Below are 19,345 nucleotides of genomic sequence, written 5' to 3'. Positions count from 1 at the left end.
TGTCTTGTTTTGGCTGTTTACAATAGGTGTAGTTGCCTTTTTAAGGCCTAAACTGCTCAAAGCATTTCTTCATGTTCATATCCTGCCCTGCCTCTTTTTTTCTCTGCCGCACTTGTTTTTTTCCTATTATCTCTTCATTATCTCTAGAGAATCTCATTTTGCACCAGGGCACAGGAGTCAGGGACACTGAGAGCAGGGGCAAGCCAGTCCTTATGCTGTGTTTTATTTTGTCTCCTTCAAATTTGGGCCTTTTTCTTTTTTAATCAAGAATGTCATTGCAGCTAGAGTTACAGCTACACTTCTAAAAACACTTTTTGACTGCTTCATGTGCAACTGTTCATCCAGCCTTGAACTGATTATGCGTTTTTCACTTAGTGAAAAGAAAGAAAAAATGGGCATGACTGACATGCTTGCTCTCAGTAGATTAGAAAGAGAAGACACCCCCCAAATATCTCTCTGCAGTGTAACAACTGGTATATGACTTCACCTCCTCAGAAGCAGAAAGAAAATCAGAATTCAGGCTGCCACCCCATATTTAACTTGTCCTGTTGTTTCTAGGTACTGCAGGTCTCCAGTAAGCCTGTGGTGTTAGACTGTAAGTGCTGAAATAAATGGACACAACAGGATGACAAAAGGACTGACTGTCAGGCTTAACTCTTAATTTCCTTGCTTTTGTGGTTGCAAGTCAGAGCCCATTACCTGTGACCAGCCAACGTTTTCGTCTGCAGCTATTGTTACTGCTTTACAGCGTTTTGAAATGATTTTATGGGAAGGATAAGAAGCTAGGTGAAATCAAGTGGTAGAGTGTAGTTTTTTAACACTCTCTGGCCTTGGGCAGTCTGGAATTCCTGCCATCAGCGTTAAATCATTTTGTATTCACATCTGGAAATTGCATCTTTGAGTGTCACTGGGTCATTTTCCTTTAATCTTCAGAATGGCACTACATTAAAAATTCCTCAGTCTTACTGTAAGATCCTTTCCTTGCCAGATGTCCCATGAACTATTGTTCGTGTGCGTGCACAGTTTAGGGAGAGAGAAGGAGGAAGGGAGGGAGAGCTCTCAGGCTGGCCTGCGGTCACACGGTATTGCACGTTTGTTTCGCCAAGGCCGTTTTTGTGTGCCTTCTCGTGGGTGGCTCTGGACAGTGTGGTTCAGGAGGTGTTCGCTTTGTTGAAAGTGGTGACTTGTCTTCTGGGAACAGGTTAGTCCTGAAGTCCGTTAGTCCAAAGGGGTTTTGAGGCAGATTAACGTAGTCAAGGGAGTGAAGGGACTGGACGTGCTGGGAGCAGATTGCAGGGTGTGACATCCCTTGCCTTCTGGGTGACTGGCCCAAATCTGGCCCAGATGACTAAGGGGAAACTTCATCCCTAATCAGTGGCTGCCCTGTTGTCTGAGAAGCGGCGTTCACAGACCTTTTCCAGTTACCTGTGGATCCCATGTACATTGTAGAAGACTGAATGCATAGTAGATTGGATCCTTGCTCTTACTCGATGCTTGTGAAGGATCTGAGCCAGTGCAGGCTTTGAAATAGCATCTCTCTTCCCTAAAAGTGGTCAACTCGATTAGGGCAGCAGTAGGAAAGAGGGTGGAACTTGTGTTGGCTGCTGGATTTGGTGATTACTCGTATGGGAGTGGACAATTTCAGGCTCCCAAATCCACACTGTGTCACCTCACATAAGGAGCTGCATTCACTTGAGGAAAAATACCTGTGGTTTTTGGTGGCCGAAGGAAGGGCTGTGGCAGCCCCTCCTGTTTTCTCATCACTCTTTGAGCTCTCTGCTAGGCACAGAGTGACTCTGACGGCATATACTGTGTATACTGTTCAGGGGGAAATAGGTTTTAATGCAATACAACATTTGAAGTGGTGCCACAGTCTAGGAAGCACAGTCTAATTAGCATATTTTTGGTTTGTAGGCAGCAAGGTCTTTTATGACAAATAAATGCACTTCTCGTTTGCATAATGCATAAACCGTGAGCCGTACATAAGCAGGCACCAGAACCGCTGACCTGGTACGCCGTTTCACCGGGGCGGGTCAGCCCAAACCTACCCGGAGAGGGTGCATTGCCGTCCTTGTGCCCCTTGGGAAGAACACCCGTGTGAAACAGCTGGGAAAACGCCTCTCTTCGATAAAGCTGCTTCTTCTGGCGGCTTTAAAACAAGGAGGACTCGAATATACTCTCCTCCCCGTCCGTCATTTTGCAAGATACGTTGGGGGAATTGGTTTTGCGTCTTTCTTTCACACAGAAATACCTGTCCTGTGACTAAGCTGTTTCTTTTGGTTTTGTTACAGAATCATACGATGACCCAGCACAGCAGTTAGTGCAAGGCCCGTCTCTTCCAGAGAGTTCTTTGTGGCACAAAAAGGGAACACGTTTTACTCTTTGCACGAAACTTTCATTGTTAATGTATATTATTCAGAAACATTGTATTGTACCATAAAACTTGTATTATCAAACCTGTTGGATGTTCATGTGTTTGAACCTTTGAGCACCGGATAGACTTCCTGTATATAAAGTGTTGCACATGTATTATGTTGTCTGATACTAAAATGGTCTTATAAAGACAAGTGGACTTGGGCCCTATTCAAGAAAGATACGAATAATAATAATACTGTGTGAGGGGAAAAAAATAGCTTAAGAAAAAGTGTCATTTTCAAGGAGGAGGGAGAAGGTAATAGCTATGCTCCATTACAGCTCTGTTTGGCCTTCCTTTCGTTTAAACTTCAGTCTAGAAATCTCTCTTTTGGTATACAAACGGATGAATCTAAGACTATTTTTTATTGCTGAAGATTCTTGCAAAAAATATGAAGAGACTCTTTCTCACAGAGCAGGAACCCACAGTTGAATAAGGCCCATATATATATTTGTAAGCCTTGCGATATGACAGATAGCATTACCATATATGCAATAGTTGTTATGTAGATTGTCAAGGAAATTTTTTTTTCTGGATACCATTTGAAGCTTTGAGTGTTCAAGACTTTCCTTAATGATTTCACACGGCCAAATTCTTGAATCAGTTGAACTAACCTGTATGTTACTGTTATTAATGTTTACTCTGCGGTCTGAACCTGGAGATTACTGGAATTGTTTTCCAAAAGGAAATAAATTCAGTTTACCATTATGTGTGAGCGTGCTTGTGTCTTGTCTTTTTCCTTGGAAAGTAGCCTTGTTATCACTGCTCCTGTAGTATTTCGAGGACCACCGAGATCGGGAATCTTGTGTCAGGACCTGTACCCTGCTCGGGAGGAGCAGGTCACTTTTCTCAAAGCCAGGCATTTAAATACGTGTAACGGTAGAAACAGATCTGATGGCCCGCTGCAAAGCAGTGTGTGCTTGAGGGTAATATTCACTGTTTTCTGGTTTTGTTTGTTCGTTTGTTTTGTTTGGCAGTCTCCACAATTTCATACCTGTACACTTGACACGTTGGTTGCCAGAGGAGCCACCACACATCTTCTGTGTATAATTAGTGGTGCCTTTCCGTGCGGTGCTATTTAGTGAGCTGGGGCTTGCGCTGACAGCCGGGAGGCACCACCGCTCTGCCAGCAGCACCGCCAGCCTCGCATCCCTCGCCCTCTCTCCTGACGTGGGCAGCAGCACTGGAGGTGGAGCACAGCGGCCCTGGGGGAGCTGTCACAAGACCTCTCAGCTTCGCTCGCCTCTGAATTGGCTCACGTCTGCCTGCAATTTCAAGAAGAAGAAAGAAAGGGATAAAAACTCCCCTTGCCTACCAGTATCCCTCACTACTCCAGCTCACCCACGAAAGAGGACCAAAAAACATTCTCCGGCTATTTTAGTATCCTATCCTATTGCTGGAGTTGCTGGCTTTATCCCATGGAAACCAGCGCTGCTGAAATACTGCAGTTAAACTTAGAGAGCTGCACACCACAACAGCCCAAATGGCTGGAGCTGCTTGCCTACTGCTGTCAGAGTAGATATAAAGTGTGATTTCCAGTTTGCTGAATGTCACATTTTGACTCTCCACAGATGGTTGATAGAGACGAAAGAAGTAAAGTCTGAAAGTCTCTGGTTACCAGATATTCAAAGAAAAACTGTGTCGTGTTTAAAACTCCAGCTTTGAGAAAATTGTGCATATTTTGCCAAATGCAAAAAAAGGAAATTCCTGGGTTTCATACTAATATCTCATATGTGCTGACAAAAGGATAAATACAGGCACGAGTACACAAGGCTTGTAAAATGCCAGTTCTATTTATAAGTCAGAAACTGTTCCCATTCTTATTCTCATTAATATATCATTCATCTCAACCTCATTGAATGTGATTATATGTTCTTTATTTTTGACAGATACCTTAAAGGATATAAGACATTTCAGCCTTCGTGTGTAAAAGTGTGACATATTGGTTAAGACTGAAAATAACATGTTTCTAGTAGAGTTCAAGTATATAAGAAATATTACACCCTACTGTTTTTGTAAATGCCAGAGTGCCACTGAGTTGAGACAGATGGTAGCTGGGAAAGATGCAGTCTTCTAATCAAAAGCTAAAATATGTCAAAAATATGTTAGCAAGCAAAACATAGCATATTACTAGCGTCTCATGTCATGACAGCTTGCAAAACATGCAAAGATGTTGAATTTCTAGATACGTAAATAAAGGAACCATAAACAGAGCAACAGCAAATGTGATGGAGGACTTTATGCATCGATTGTCCCTTCAGGTTCGTGCTGGGGAACAAAGGGGTCTCTCAGCCACAGGCAGCCCCAGGTGGCTTCTGAGAGCTGGCTGCTAGTATCGAGTGCTGGAATCCTCTTACCTTTTCTAAAGTAACAGTGATGTTAGGCATCAGTGATGCCTAAATAGCTGTTTAAATAGATTATGGAAGACATCCGAACTTCCCAATGAGGACTGAGTATTCCTTGGGGAATTACCACAGCGTTCAGAAAAATCAACAGGAGAGGCAGATCATCTTGCCTGTTGGAAGGAGAGACCCGGCTCTCCGGGTGTGCGTGTGTGCGTTTCAGTCGTGGCAGGCCGTTCTCTGTCCTGGGTCAGCCAAAGCTGAGAGATGCCCGTCCTCGTACCCTTAACCTGATGTGAAAGGATGAATCTCTTCAAAGGTTGTGTGGGTCGGTTGATGGACAAGGTATCCTTTTACCTCGGAGGCTGGCTTTATTCCCAAGATTTCAAGTGGACGTTTTACTGTAAGTGATCCCTTATTAATCCTTCTGCTTGTTTGCCAGAGCTGTGTTTAGGAAACATCACAGACCTAAAGCACGTATAAATATGGAATTTATGCTGCAGAAGTGAGGCAATCTACCCAGATAATATCTGAGCCCTGGATTTATGAGAAAACGCACTAATTCTTTATCTGAACAAAAGATGATCTGGGAATAAATGTGTATTAGGCCTTTGTGACATTCAGCTACCCAAAATAGGAGTTTTTACCATCATATGCATTTTCATAGCCAGTTGCCCAAGTTAGACTTTCCAGTTCATTTTAGGTGGTTCATTTCACAAGGAGGTTGTCGGAATTTCTCTGGTTCATTCCAAGTCCAGTGCTCTCACTGCTTTCCCTGATTTAGGAGTCGCTCTGCAACCTCCCGAAAGGATAGTTCAAAGGCTCTGCCTAGGACACAGTAATAGTTGTCACTTTCTTCTCGATAGTGTGTGGAAACCTGAAATCTTCTCCATGTCTCAGTGACTGGGCTTTTCTTAGCAATTCTGGCATGACCACTCACTTCATTTCATTACCACTGTCCTCAAAAACAGAAAAGGAAAGACATCCCTTCCTTACCAACATATGGCACCTTCTATTTATAACAAGATTAACAATTCATTCACACCTTGATTGAATCCCACTTTATTGAGATGTCACAACAGATTCTCACAGCCTGCAAAGGGAAAGACTTACAAATGTTAATATTGTGACAACCAGGACACATAAAAGTAAATGAATTATAATTGGTGACAATTAAAAATAGCTCAGTGTGAAAACAGAACACTGCGCTGCGGTTGCAGCCCTGTCTAGGATGAGGCAATGTGAAGGGCTCCGTAGAATGAGACTGTCCATGAATTCAGGAATGTTACCTTGGTTCCTGTCTGATGTGTTCAGTCATACACTGATGCTCAATTAATGTTCACACGCCCTTTACATCTTAGTGGGCAATGTGCCATTCGCTTTAAAGTGTTTGCTTCAGTGCTCTGCAGCAGCACAAAAATAAACAATTTTAGGCCTATTTTACCAATTCCATTTAATACCATTTTTTCCTCCCTGTGTTGCTTCCCTTATTTGTATGCAGAAGATTTCTTTAATTATTATTATTGTTGTTGCTGTTATTAGTAGTAGTAGTGAACTGTGAGCGCTATAGCGATGCGCTCCCCCAGGAGCTGGGCGGTCCCTGGCCACCAACCCTTGTGTGCAGATCTTCTGTCTGTGGCACACAAAAGCCTGACAAGGTCTCACTCATGTTTCAGAGCTCGCTCTCTTTTCAGAGCTATTTGTTATTGTCTCCACCATCACAAGTTTAAAAAAGGAAAGTTAATTAAATATGGAACAAGACTGAGCAACATCTTTTAAACCATCATGTCATTAGAATTGGATCCCTCTGAGAGCTGCTTAAAAGGGTTTTGAGAACAATGACTGTTCAATCAGATATTTATGGGCATAGTTATGTAAACACACTCTTTATTGTCTATGTATATTTAATATAATTATCAGTTTTGTACTTGGACTCTCAGGAGACCCAACAAATCACAGTGTTGCTTTGAAAATGTCAGCAGAAAAGACAATTATGTTGCGAGCAAATATTCATAAATTATATTAAAAAGTCCTGTGAAAATGTACCCTGTGTTGCAGAACTGCCTTTACACTAGCAGAATCATCGCTGCCTTTCTTTGATTTAAACTCTTCTCGTTAGGAACAAGGAAGTTGCTTGAAACAAACCTTTAATAGTAAAAGAGCCTTCTGTTCCTGACTATGGGACAATGCAAGTTGCAGACAGATTCAAAGGGCTTACTCATTTTGTTATTAATAGGCTGAGATCTTTTTAGAGATTTCTAAATAGGTTTGTTGAAATCAAAGGTAAAAACTGTTTGCACAAGGGTGCCTAGGTCACTTACTTTACTTTCCTTCTTTTCTGAGATGATTCCTGACAACTTGCCATGTTTTGCTCATTATATATTAGAAAAAAAGAGTGGAGATCTGGGACAGTGTTCAGTAAATTAAATGTGCCACGCTTATGCTAAACCAATACGTGTGCTGGAGTTTGATAAACACCTAGTAAGTGCCTGCAAATCATCTCTACTGCAAGATATACAATCAGCATATCAACATCTTAATTAGCAGCTAATGGCATTTGAATGGGAAAGTTAACATTAAGCACACACATGCAGTTTAGTAAAGGGTAAAATTAAATACATTGAGATATTTCAGTCTTTATTTATTTTTAAGTATAAAGCAGCTGGCTTTTGTAATAAGCAATCATCCATACAAGTAATATCCCAATCCTTAGTTATGTTTTGGAATAAAATCTCCAAGACTAAAATGTCTTTTCTGGTGCATCTGGTCCTGGACGTCAATGGGAACATTCCACATGTTGGACAAGGAGAAGACAGAATTCTGCTTTTCTGCAGGAAAATGCGTTTCCTCTATGCCATTGTTTTTCTTTTGAGCACACAACTAGATTTTAAGTAGGCGCAGACTTCTGTGGGGTGGTAAAAAGCAAAGCACATTCATGGCTGTTTCTGCTGTAGATGTCATACTTCCTTGGGCAGTGATCCCTCTGGATGTCCAAGGCAGAACAGCCCAGAATCACTAAGCTGCTGGAGAAGAATCTGCTGTAGAAAAGGTGCTGTTGACTTTGCCAGCGGCATGGGCTCCCACTGAGCCTTGTACCGAACCACTGCTTTTGCATGGACCTCAGGGAGCAATGAGGAGTGCTTGCTTTAAGATTTAAACTGTAAAGCGGTTCCAAGATGCTCACAATTAAAAAGCTGACGGCCATGCAGGCTGTGTTGGCTGCATCCGACAAGTGAGCTCTGGAATACTAGATGTCTCTGATCTAATGGTCTCTTTCTTGTTGGGTTGTTTGTTTAACTTTTGTGTCCCTTCTAGATTCTTGATCTCACACAGTCTTCATCCTTGTTTATGGGATCAGTGATACACTCGTTTAGAAAAGTGGCTAAAAGTTCAAGTACAAAATTATGCCGCTTTGTTGGCCCAGCCGCTTGGGCAAGATCAAATCATGTACCCACATGGTATAGCAACACTTCCACAAGGTGAATTGTGTCCCTCCACCCAAATAGCGAGCAGAGGGTAAGTGGAAACAAAACTGTCTTTGCAGCAAATGAGACAGAGATCGACAGCATCTGGAAGCCAAAAGACATGCTAAGACATTTTTCATTCAGGGAAATGCCCACCTTTCAGAATCATCCATACTTTTTTCTTTTCAGAAAACAGCAGTTAGCCGTTTCCTTTTTTTTTTTACTGCCATCCTTTCTCTGCTGTCATTACTCCACATGCTTTAATTGTTTAGTGATCGATGCCTGACTATTTTGATTTTCTTAATTACATTTGTGAACCCACATTTGACTTGGCGGCTAAGTCATCATTCCTGATGAATTTAAGATTCATGTTGATTCGTTTATCTTTTGACATATTTTATTTCCAAACACCTTTGTTCTTTTGGCTTAATTCAATATAATTTTCTGGCGCAAAATGAAGGATCGTGGTTTTGATTAGGTGATAGCTTCTTGTTGGGTTATTTGTAAACCTTTCAACCTTATTCACAGCTTTTCCTAATCAATGTCTGAGTATTTTTACTTCTGCTTTCCTTCTCATAGTAATATCTGCCCACAAAGCCATCTCCAGCCTTTCAGGCATTTTCTACTCACTGCGGAGTCTGTCTCCTTCAGAAACTCTTACTTCTCTTACAACATATGGAGGATCAGATGGGGTTTTAGAGCTCCTCTCAACAGTGCCTTGTTATTACGGTAGGTGTTGCTTTGGTATTCACCGGCTGTGGCATCAGAAGAAGAATGACATGCCCATTTTCAGATTTGACAGCTTATGTTTTTAATGTTGTTTGAGGGGGAAAGTCTGAATTGACTTTTTGACTTACCATCGACTAAAGCCAGTAAGTCTTTTACCCTGTTTACATCTGACTTTTAAATCCTAAGAGTCTCTCTTCTCTCACTGATAACATGTTTTCAGAATCTTTCAACACTTCCTTAATTGCTAAAATTTGCAAACAAGAGAAACACCCATGCCTAGCTGTCCGCCAGTAGTTCCCTTGGTCGAGCTTTTTCAATCTGTTGTCTTCTGGTGTGTCCCTCATCAGATTTTCAAGGGGAATGGAGGAGAAGATTAAAGGGCTATCCAGAGGTTACATTCAACTGTTTGTTCATTAGATTCCTGGCTCACTTGATTGTTCAAAGGAGTGCCTGAACATACGAATGGGGGTGTCATATCACTCCATATTTATTTAATACACACAGTTTCTCTAGGCTGACTCCTGTCAGGTTTAGAAAGGCAGGAACCAATTTGAAAACCTTGAAGCCTTTTCTGAGAGAGCAACTGCTAATTATCATCCATTCCTGAATTTCCTTTTCTTGCTTACTGGCCTTGAACGTAGGGATGGAGCGGAGCTTCAGAAGCCTGACAAATATCAATCAGTCTGCTCAGTGTACAGCACTACAACTCTTTGCTTACTTCAGTCGTTTGCTCTAACCAAGGTTTCATTTCTTTTTAGGTGCTGCTTGATGTTTCTGTAGTATTTGATGTTACTAAGCAAGAACTTTTGTTAAAGATCAAAAATACTTGTGCTAGTCTATCTGTGTCAACACATGCTTGAATTGTATCTCATTTTGCTCAGCAGGAGATGCCCGCTGTCTTGGTATTGGGACTGTATTTGTACAGTTACCTGGTTTGGTCTGAGTTGGCCTACACCTTATCCAAGAAACATGTTCTTTCTATGCCCTTTGTGGGTTATGTTATTGATTGTGCTCAGTGTAAGCCATGAGTTGGTGGCATGGATTTCTTCTGCAGTGTAGGTCAACCCCGGCACAAAATAATCACACGATTTTGCATTACTGTTTTTCATGCCTACTGTCCTAGTCTTGGTGACTCTGCCTCTTTCAGGGACATGCCTGCTAGCTGAACACTTCTAATGGAGGCACTTTGTTTTAAGTTAACCCCAAGAGGCTCTTCTGAGTTTGGAGAACACCCGTGAGATTTGCTACAAATACGATGAGAAGAGCTCTACTGGGACAGACCAAAGATTCCTCTGAGCCAGCGTGGCAGCAGCACTGGCCACCAGCAGACGACTGGGAAAGAGTGTAAGACGAGGGCAGTCGTGTAGTGACTTTTCTTTGAGATGGTTTCCTGGCCTCTAGTGACTGCTGCCCCAGGACTTACATAGCCAGAAGTGAGGCTTGCCATTTGACCGCTTTGGGGGCTTCTTTCTTTATTTGTCTAATTAGATTTTTGAGTCTGTGTAAATGTCCAGCACGGACAAAATGCTGGCACAGGGAGTTTCATTTGTTAACTATACATTGCATGAGGAAATACTTCCTTTTCTGTGTTTTGAGCCTCTTTCATTTAATCCCACAGCAGAAAATAGATGACCTGTTCCTTCCCTGTTCTCCTTCTCCCTGCCACTCAGGCCCACATTACAGACTTCTGCTGTGGCCTTTTCCTTTCCCCCCTGCGGCCTCCTCACTGCTACTCAATAAATGAAGGAGGTCACTACTGAGCCATCAGACCATCCTTCCCTCCAAAATCCAATGGCTTACCCATGTGACACAGGGGAGCACAGTGCGGCAGATCTCACTTGGGCTCAGAAGGGGATGGTACGTCCTCAAGGTATGACACAGCACAGTCCCATGCAGAGACGCTACATAGGGTCCCCAAAGCAATACAACCAGGTTAGCACTGCCTCTTGCAAGGGCTAATTAACTCAGGACTAATTAATAGCATCGTAGCACACTGACACAGCCATCCAGAGCCTGTTCTGTAGCTGCTTGCTTGGGGAGCTCCTCACAGTGTGGGATTCAGTGCAGGTATTTCCTCAGGACACTGCCTTGCATGTAGCCCAGAAACTGGAGGGGTGACACTGTAGACTTGATTATCCACTCATTTACAGTATTTTTAGCTCTGAGCAACTCTCCTGAAGTTATTGGAGTTACAGTGGTATCTTACCAGTGCAATACAGGAGAAAAATGAGGTACGAAAAGCACGCCTATATGTATGCATGCATATGTATACAAATCTGTGGGCTGCAAAAGAACAATATTACAGCTGCAAATTCAATAAATCATAAAATTTCTTTGCAACCGCCTGTGAATAGGATAAAGATCTCTCACTTAACGTGCTCACGCACCCAAGTTTCCTCAGGACCACAGTCTCGGCAGGTGCGGAAGGAGGACATCGACCATACAATGAGCAGTAGCTTCATATTCTTCTTTAGCCGGGGTGCTCAGCTGGCAGCTCGAGGGGCTGTTTGCTGCACACTGTTTGAACCCGCCACCGCATACAGATTTATTAATTTCCCCCAGACATGTTTTTGGTGCTGCTACCCACGGGATCGGTGCAGTGCGCAATGGGCACAAACAAATGATGTTGGCTCCCCGCATGCTGGAACCTGAGGGAAGCAGCCTTGGCTGAGGCCACAAGTAGGCATTTTCAACTCCCTTTTCAAGGAGTGCACAAGTAACCACTAAATCTTTCCCGTTGGAGAAACAAGCCATGTACGGTGTATTTAAACCTCTTGAAAATACATTTTTCAGTTTCCTCTTTGTCTACGACTAGAATCCATCCCTTGGCCCAACCAAACCCAGTCTCCTCTGCCTGCTCCTTGACTACTGTTTATCCTCAACTCTTACACTCTAGGACCAGTTTCCATCTTCTAGAGCCCCTGTGTCTTTCCTGAGTACCATTTTCCTTTGCCAAGACATTCCTAGGGTCACTTGAAAGCAGCGGACAAATGTGCTCTTCTAGCTTTAACCACCATCCATATTTCCTGTCCCAGGCATTGCCCCCCAGTATGAACACTTTTCTAGGCCTATCTACGTGTCCAAAGAACAGACACACACTGGCATAGTTTGCCAAACCAGGACTGTATGTTGGCCCCTTGAAGCAGTTTGGGGTGCTGCAGGTGGACCTTGGGAGCAACTGGCACCAGAGTGCAGCACAACGCACCCCCAGGATGCTACTTCCCTGCACTGAGATGTTATATATTTAAACAATTTGAAGTTAATTAAGAGTATTGGCTTGGAACTAAATCCAGAATCTCACACATCTGTGTTCCCTTCCCAGAAAAGAGGCAGTTTAAAGACTGCCTGAAGCTAAACACATTATTTTGTACCTTGCTAAAAAGTTGGGTTTTTTTTTTTCCTTCTCTTTTAACCTACATTGCTAGATGCCTATGAACATCTTTTTAAAATGCGGGGTGATTTTTTTAACTGATAATGAAAATTATTATTTTGTATGCAATTTAACTTCACCCTAACATCAGACTGCATAATTTAAAGTGAGTTTTCTTCATATACATAACATCATAACATTGCAAGACTCAAAGTCTCTGGCGTATTTAAATGCCTGTTGGTGAGGGTTCGCTTTAGATCCAAATCTCCTGCGTCCCAAGCATGCTACTTGAGCCTCATGATAGCTAAAACTAGTTTCAATGGAATCTTCTCCAGCAGGCAGGTTAGGTTTTGCTTACCCTGTTTTAAATCAGACATGCTATGATTTTTATGTCTGCTATGAAAATGGCTTTGATCACACCTCTTCATGCCACTTTCACCTAAGCACTTTCAGGTGTTGCCAGCCCCCAATGATTTGTTCAAAGGTCTTAAAGAAAAGGGAAAAATTGCAGCATCAGATTTTCAGACATTCAATTGTCAGCTCTGATTTGCGATTTACGCTTGACATCATATTCATTATAGGCCGCTTTATTTTTACTTACAAAACTGACATGTTTTGCTCCAAAACAATAAAAGTTATGAAGGAGGATTTTTTCTTTTCTTAGCTTGTAGTTGCATAAGTGCTATAGCACAGCACTAATAGTATCTCGGTGAAGGAGCAATCTGCTAACAGGTTCGACACAAACAGAAGGAAGTACTTCACCCAAAATGTGGTTGTCCTGTGCAACTGCCTTACCACAGGGTAGAGTGGAAGCGAAAAGGCTACATGGGTTAAAAAAAAAAAATCATTAGGAAAATTCATGGAACAAAATGATCAAGTATTAAATATGAAAGTACCAGCTCGCTGAGGAGAGCTGTGAGCTGCAGAATGCTGCAGCTGGCAAAAGCCATCGGTCACCAATCAGTGCTTATGGGACATGGGGCTACAAAAGCCCTTCATCTAGCCAAACTGCTGCTGTTCTCATGCCCTTTATCAGATAAAATTTAAAATAATCAAGGAAATCTTTGCCTATATTGAAGCAGCACAGCAGCAGCAGCTAGATGAAGATGTAAGGATCTGAACAGCAAAAGCAAACCCTCCAAAATTCTTTTAAAGTGGAGGGAGCAAAGAACGAGCTTCACACACCTGATGGTGACACAGACAGTAAGCAAGCAAGAAGCTGATAATGGTGAATTGCTTGTGGGTGAGCAGGAGAAGTAAATGTGATTGAATTATCAGAGCTGTAAGTTACATAAAAAATTAAAAAAAAAAAAAACCCAAACACAACACAGTACAAATATCAACAGGGAAGGCTTAATTCAGGCTTCCCTATTTCCCCAAGTGGAAAAAACATCGCTGTAGGTCTGCATTTTGTCAGCACCCACACAGCGAAGCTAGAGGAAATAACATTTGCTGGAGGCAGGAGGGAGCTGGATAAGGCAGGGGACTGGAGGTGAAGAGGATGTGCAAAATGTCCCTTCTCTGGCCCATCTGTGCCATATTTCATGCTGAAATTCCTCTTCCAGCATGTCATGCTAAGGGCACCTGTGTCTGTGGCGGTGGTGGAGGCTGGAATAGGGCTAAGAGCAAACTCAGTTTCATCTTTCTCTTTCTGCAGGGTATATCTTTTTGGTATATATTCATACTGGGTCTCACCTATCCTTTAGAAACCAATGCTCATGGCATCTCTGAAGAACAGTAATCACTTAGCAGATCTTTGTCATGCTGCACCTGCTTTAAAATATGTGTAACTAATAAGTAACAACTAACTAGCACTGTATAAACGTCTGTGTAAAGAGATCTACATCATTCATCACAGATGGATCAGGTTATGTTCCATTGCAGGGTATCTTTCCTCAAGGACTGGACTAGAAATAAGAAAACCATTGTTCTTGTGTTGTAGTAAAAACTCCACCACAGACTCCTCATCCTGCCCTATAATGCGTGGCATTGACAAATATAAAACAGAGAGAAGCCAGAACACAAAAGGTTAGGGTTCTCTGCAGTGCTCAGAGTTTGGTAGCAGGGTATCCATAATGCCCGGGGAATGTTTAGGGTTGGTTGATGAATGTACAAGGCAGGGCTTTCAGGTAAGGTTATTCTGTATTAAAGCATGGTGCCATCACGAAAACAGCTGCATGTACAGGTTCATACCACCTGTAGTGGCTTGGACATGGCAGAGCTGCTCCTTCTTCTGCCAGACCCAGGACTGGGATGAGCGGGGGTCACTGGTGCGTCAGGTGCGTCCTGCAGTGCAGTGAGGTGGCACCTTGCAACTAGAGGCTACATCAACCCAAAGGTAGTCCTTCCCGCATGGAAATTTGGAAGGTCCATGTGTGGGAAGGTGACTCCTCTCCAAACTGATCAGGCTGAGACAGAAGTGGAAGTCACCATGTGTGAAGTGCCCAGTGAAGAGAGAAGATGCACTGTTCCTTTTTCTGTGCACGATTTAGCAAAACAGCATATGGATCAGGGTATTTATATCCAAGAGGCATGAGATGACACTTGAAAAAACATTGAGAATCGCCTTTTGTGAGTTCATTTGCTTTTCTTGAGTTGGTAGAGTTGTTTTTATCTCTCCGGTTACTGTTATTAACTAGTGACTGTCACTAAGTACCTTGAATGCCTTGAAGACACATGTGTTCTGGTGTTTGCTAAAATTCAGCCACCTTTGGCATTTGCTTATGTCTAAAACATTTACACATACTCAATGATTATAGCAAATGTTCACTGCCAGCTATAGACACAATATGATATTCTGTGCATGGGGACAAGCAGTAGACTACTTCACGGCTGTGGATCTAGGCTGAAACATAATTAATTTAGTGGGAAAAACCTTTTCCAGACTTTTTAAGGCTGCAGCTACAGACAAGTGAAATAAAGTCAGATGCTGATGGTGACTGTTGTACTTACAGTGTCACTATCCCACCAGCCGCTAACAGCGAGCTGTTCATAACGGCATGGAAACGGGCATCCCTTGAGTGAGCGAAGCCGAGCATCTGTTTCCACAGCTGCCAGTCAGGCGGTGTCACCTGTGTGCCATTCCTTCGGCTTCCATCTCGGAGCGGCCTGCGAGCGCCGTAGCGGAGGCGGGGGCTTCGTTCCCGCCGAGGACGGTGGAAGCTGCTTGTGTGACTGTTCATCAGCATGATGAAATTGTTCACGGGCTGGCCCCAAATGCACGTTTGGAAAGCAGGTGAGGAGCTGCGTGTGTCTACTGCTCTTTCTGTCATAGACTCTTCTGCAAAACTAATCGCGCAGGAGGGGAAAAGGGAAGAGATGGCTTACTGAAATCTCCTGCTGTATGTTAAAAATATAGGGCACAAGAGGGAACAGCCTGAGTATTCCTCCCCTAGGTTACGGGTTTAAGAGCAAAGCTCAAAGAAGTAAAATGGTGAGATCTTGGCCCCTCCTGCACTCCCCAGCACCAGCAGCTGCACAAGGGGCCAGAGAGGTGCTTTGACCAGGAGGGCTGGGATTTCAGCGTCGCTCGTGCAAGCGTGCGTCTCGCTTACGTTAGACACTGCTCAGGCTGGGGATCAGTACCAAGCCAGCCGTGCAGCAGTACGCGTGAGCACGTGGGCATTCAGGACGGGCATGGAGGAATACACGTGTGAAGATGCTGTGCCACACCGCTCTTACGAGCTATGAGCCTGCAGCATGGCTTGTGTCCCTAGCTCAGAGCTGGCCCCTTCAGTTTAGCAGCTTGCTGCGTCTGGGTCTCTGGGGCTGCCCCCTGAAGGGCAACCTGAGTTTCTGTGCAGCTCAATTAATGTTGCTAATTGCCGTGGTCACTTTCCAAGGGGAAACAAGTTGAACCCCAAAACAAACCCTGCTGGATTTCTTTCGAGCAAGAGTGCCTGCTCCAAGGGACGCAGAGGTTGGGAGGCAGAGCTCATCTGGTACGAATAGTCATTCCTTAGTGTTGTTGACCTGGCCAGGGCTCCAGGAAAGAAGGAGATACAGTGGCTCCAAAAATAGCCTTTAAAAAGTCCCCTGGTATCTGTTAAGAAAGTGCAACAGAAACATAGTGGTCTGCTCCTCCAAAAATAAAATAGAAACTGAAGAGAGATGTATTTCTTTTTTCTCCATTATTTCTCTCTTAAGTCTTCCTTTCCTCCTTCCATATCGGTTGAGGCTGTACTTACCAGAAATTAGTCACTCATCAATATTTACCAGTCCATTGGATGGCCTGTTCCGTCTAACAAGGTGGAACCAGATTCCATAGGGTCAATCTGCTCCATAGGACCAGAGGCACGTGTGAGTTTCTGGGTTAGGAGACCCAGACTCAGTCTTCAAGTAATTGTTGGGGGCTCATCTTCTCTTCCCTCTCAGTCTTGCATCCTTATTTCTGCTCTAAGGGGACTTGGATGACCAGGCCAGAGGGAGCTGTGGCATTGTTCAGCCAGGACCTCAATGTGGATGATGAGAAGACCTGAGCTTGTGGCCAGGCTGAGATCTATTGTATTCACAGCCCTAGATAGCCCACGCTGTCCCCAAAAGCTGACCCCTTTTTAGGCAGTGTCTCTCTCGCTCCAGACTTTGTGCAATTTCCTGGCTGGAGTCCCGGGGGCTGCGGCCCTCCCAGCCCGGCTGCAGCCGTGTGATGTCTTGTCTCCCAGGTCGTATACGCAGCCGGCCGAGCTTCCTACACTCCTTTTGTTCCACACTCATTTCCTGGCCTGCCACGCTGTGCTCCATGGGGACGTTGCACGTATCAAAAATGCAGGGTGAAGTTGTCTAGAAATGGAGACAGGTTGTTTTTGGCAGGAGGCCCTTGAGCCAGAAACATTTTACCAGAAGAAATATGGTCAATATTTATGGAAAGTAGGATTCGACTTTCAATGGGGCTTATGTTCATAAGTCACTTAAGGCCCTTCTGAAAATCCCACCAATAATTCTTAAATTAAACAAGTCAGCATTTCCATGCAAGCTGAAGAGCGAAGCGCTCTGTCCCATTTATGGATCTGAGCTAAGCAACTGGAGAGCCAAAGAAATCTTCAGAGGCTTGGTATGATCACGTGGAATGCTCGTACATTTTTTTATGTGCAGTATGTGACATGCATCACTCAAAAGAGCCTAAAGAGCCGTTGCATTCCAGCGAGTACTGAAGAGATCTTGGCAAAACGTTTCATCTGGCCTCTTGTACTCACAATGCAAGATTTAATGACCACTGATTCATATTCAGGCTGGATTGCAATAATTTTCAGAAAATGTCTGGAGTGATAAAGGGTTCTGCCATTTGAAATATATCTTCACAAGGCTTGGTCCCAATCCCGGATAGTTCCTGTTTTCAACTGATGGTACAAAATATTTCATTAGAGTAGACGGAATTTTCTTTGGGTATTTTTGCAGGGTGTTACACCAAGTCCAGAGAATCCCAAGCCAAGCAAGCTCAAGCCAGTTGCTAAAATCAGCTTTCAGACCACCACGAACATATGCAAGACAGCAAAGGAGGCTGGGGACCAATTGGCTGAGGAGCAGCTCTGTCAAAAAGGACCTGAGGGTCCTGGTGGACTTCAGGCTAAGCATGAATCCACCGTGCACACTGGCAGCAAGGAGGCAAACAACATCCTGGGCTGTACTAACAGGAGCATAGTAAGGGTGTCAGTGGAAGTGATTACACACCTTTACTTGGTGCTTGATGAACCACAACTGAAATACAGTGCACAATTTTGGCCCCCTAGTACAAGAAAGATGGTGAACTGGAGCAAGACCAGTGGAGGCTACGAGGACAGTCAGGGCTGGGCTACTTGCTGTGGGACCGGGGCTGGTCAACCTGGAGATGAGATAGTTTTGGGAGCATCTAATAGCTGCCTGCTGGTGCCTTGAGCAACTGGAATGATTCAGTGATAGTCAAGAGCATTATCAGCTGCAATTGCATTATAAGTGCCCCTGAAATTCCAGCCTGGAGTCATCCACCCAGCTATTAACTGGGTAAGTTTCAGGAAAGCTGTCACTCATTGCTGGTAGACTGCTTTACTAAACATCAGAGCTGCTTCTCTCCTTAAGAAGTATCAACAGGTGGAGAAGGTGATAGAAATGAATGCTTGCAATGATTACAGTTGGTAAAGTGACTTCTTATACCCCACAGAGCACAACTCCCTTCAGAGTATGTCTTAAGGGCTCATGAAGCAAAGCTTTGAAGGTTCCCTTAATCTTTGAGACCACCTCCAGTGGCAAACTCAGTTAGTGCTATTGTCCCACAAGCACAGAAAGGCAGTTAATGTGGAAGGTACCATAACAGGATTATCTTCTGAGGAACACCAGAAAAACTTCCTCCAGCTCTTCTAATAACCAATGGTGGTCTAATACTTTAAATACCTGCCAGATGTTGCAAACAATGAACAGAAGGGGATGTTGAAGTAGAGAGCTGATGGACATAAATCAGTATTTGTAGCTGTATAAGAGTGCTCTCCAGTGGTAACAGAACTATTTCCCTTGTTGTATAATTTAGACCATGTATTATTAAGGAAAAAAGAGCCCACTGACTGAACTCGAGTGGCTTTGGTAATCTTGGCAAGAGTTGGCTGGATAAACAGACTCATGACTGTGGAACTATGGTCTAAAACAGCAAAGATTTGGAGGTTTTACAAAAGGAAGCAAGAGGATTCAGAGGTGAAAAAGAAGGGAAAGAATGAAGTCAAAAAATGGCTCTATTACTTTTGAAACTGAGTCTGGAAAGACAGAAAAGGTTTCAAATGACATAGCCATCACAGTTCCAGGAGTAAAGACAAAAACTCTACAGAAGGTGACTTTTCTGATACTGTCTGTGGTATTACTGGGTAGCTTCCACACAACTGAAAAACCTGTGGTGCACATTGTCAGTGTAATTGACAGAAGAACAGACACCAAAAAAAGTGTTAAACAGAAGGCATGTGGCTGCAGTGATAGTTGTTCTCCTTAGCTGTGACTATTGAGGATGCAAAAAAAGTAAAGACTGTTCCAGGAAGCAGCCTAAGAAAGAAGAGGTGCCCATGAAATCTCA

General features: G+C 43.5%; 1 protein-coding gene across 1 annotated transcript in view; it reads left to right on the top strand.

The window, feature by feature from the left end:
- Positions 1-18,189, top strand: part of ZNF521 (zinc finger protein 521) — a gene marked incomplete at its 5' end in the record, with an annotated part of 246,223 nt that extends 228,034 nt beyond the window's left edge. Inside the window, one exon of the mRNA XM_086472764.1 lies at positions 17,713-18,189. Coding sequence (XP_086328890.1) covers positions 17,713-18,189 — 477 coding nt within the window. The remainder of the gene's footprint in view (positions 1-17,712) is intronic.
- Between the last annotated feature and the right edge of the window lie 1,156 nt (positions 18,190-19,345).

The sequence above is a fragment of the Leptosomus discolor genome, chromosome 13 (genome assembly GCF_034619465.1).
Source record: "Leptosomus discolor isolate bLepDis1 chromosome 13, bLepDis1.hap2, whole genome shotgun sequence".
Classification (NCBI taxonomy): domain Eukaryota; kingdom Metazoa; phylum Chordata; class Aves; order Leptosomiformes; family Leptosomidae; genus Leptosomus; species Leptosomus discolor.
This window is presented reverse-complemented; position numbering and strand designations above follow the sequence as displayed.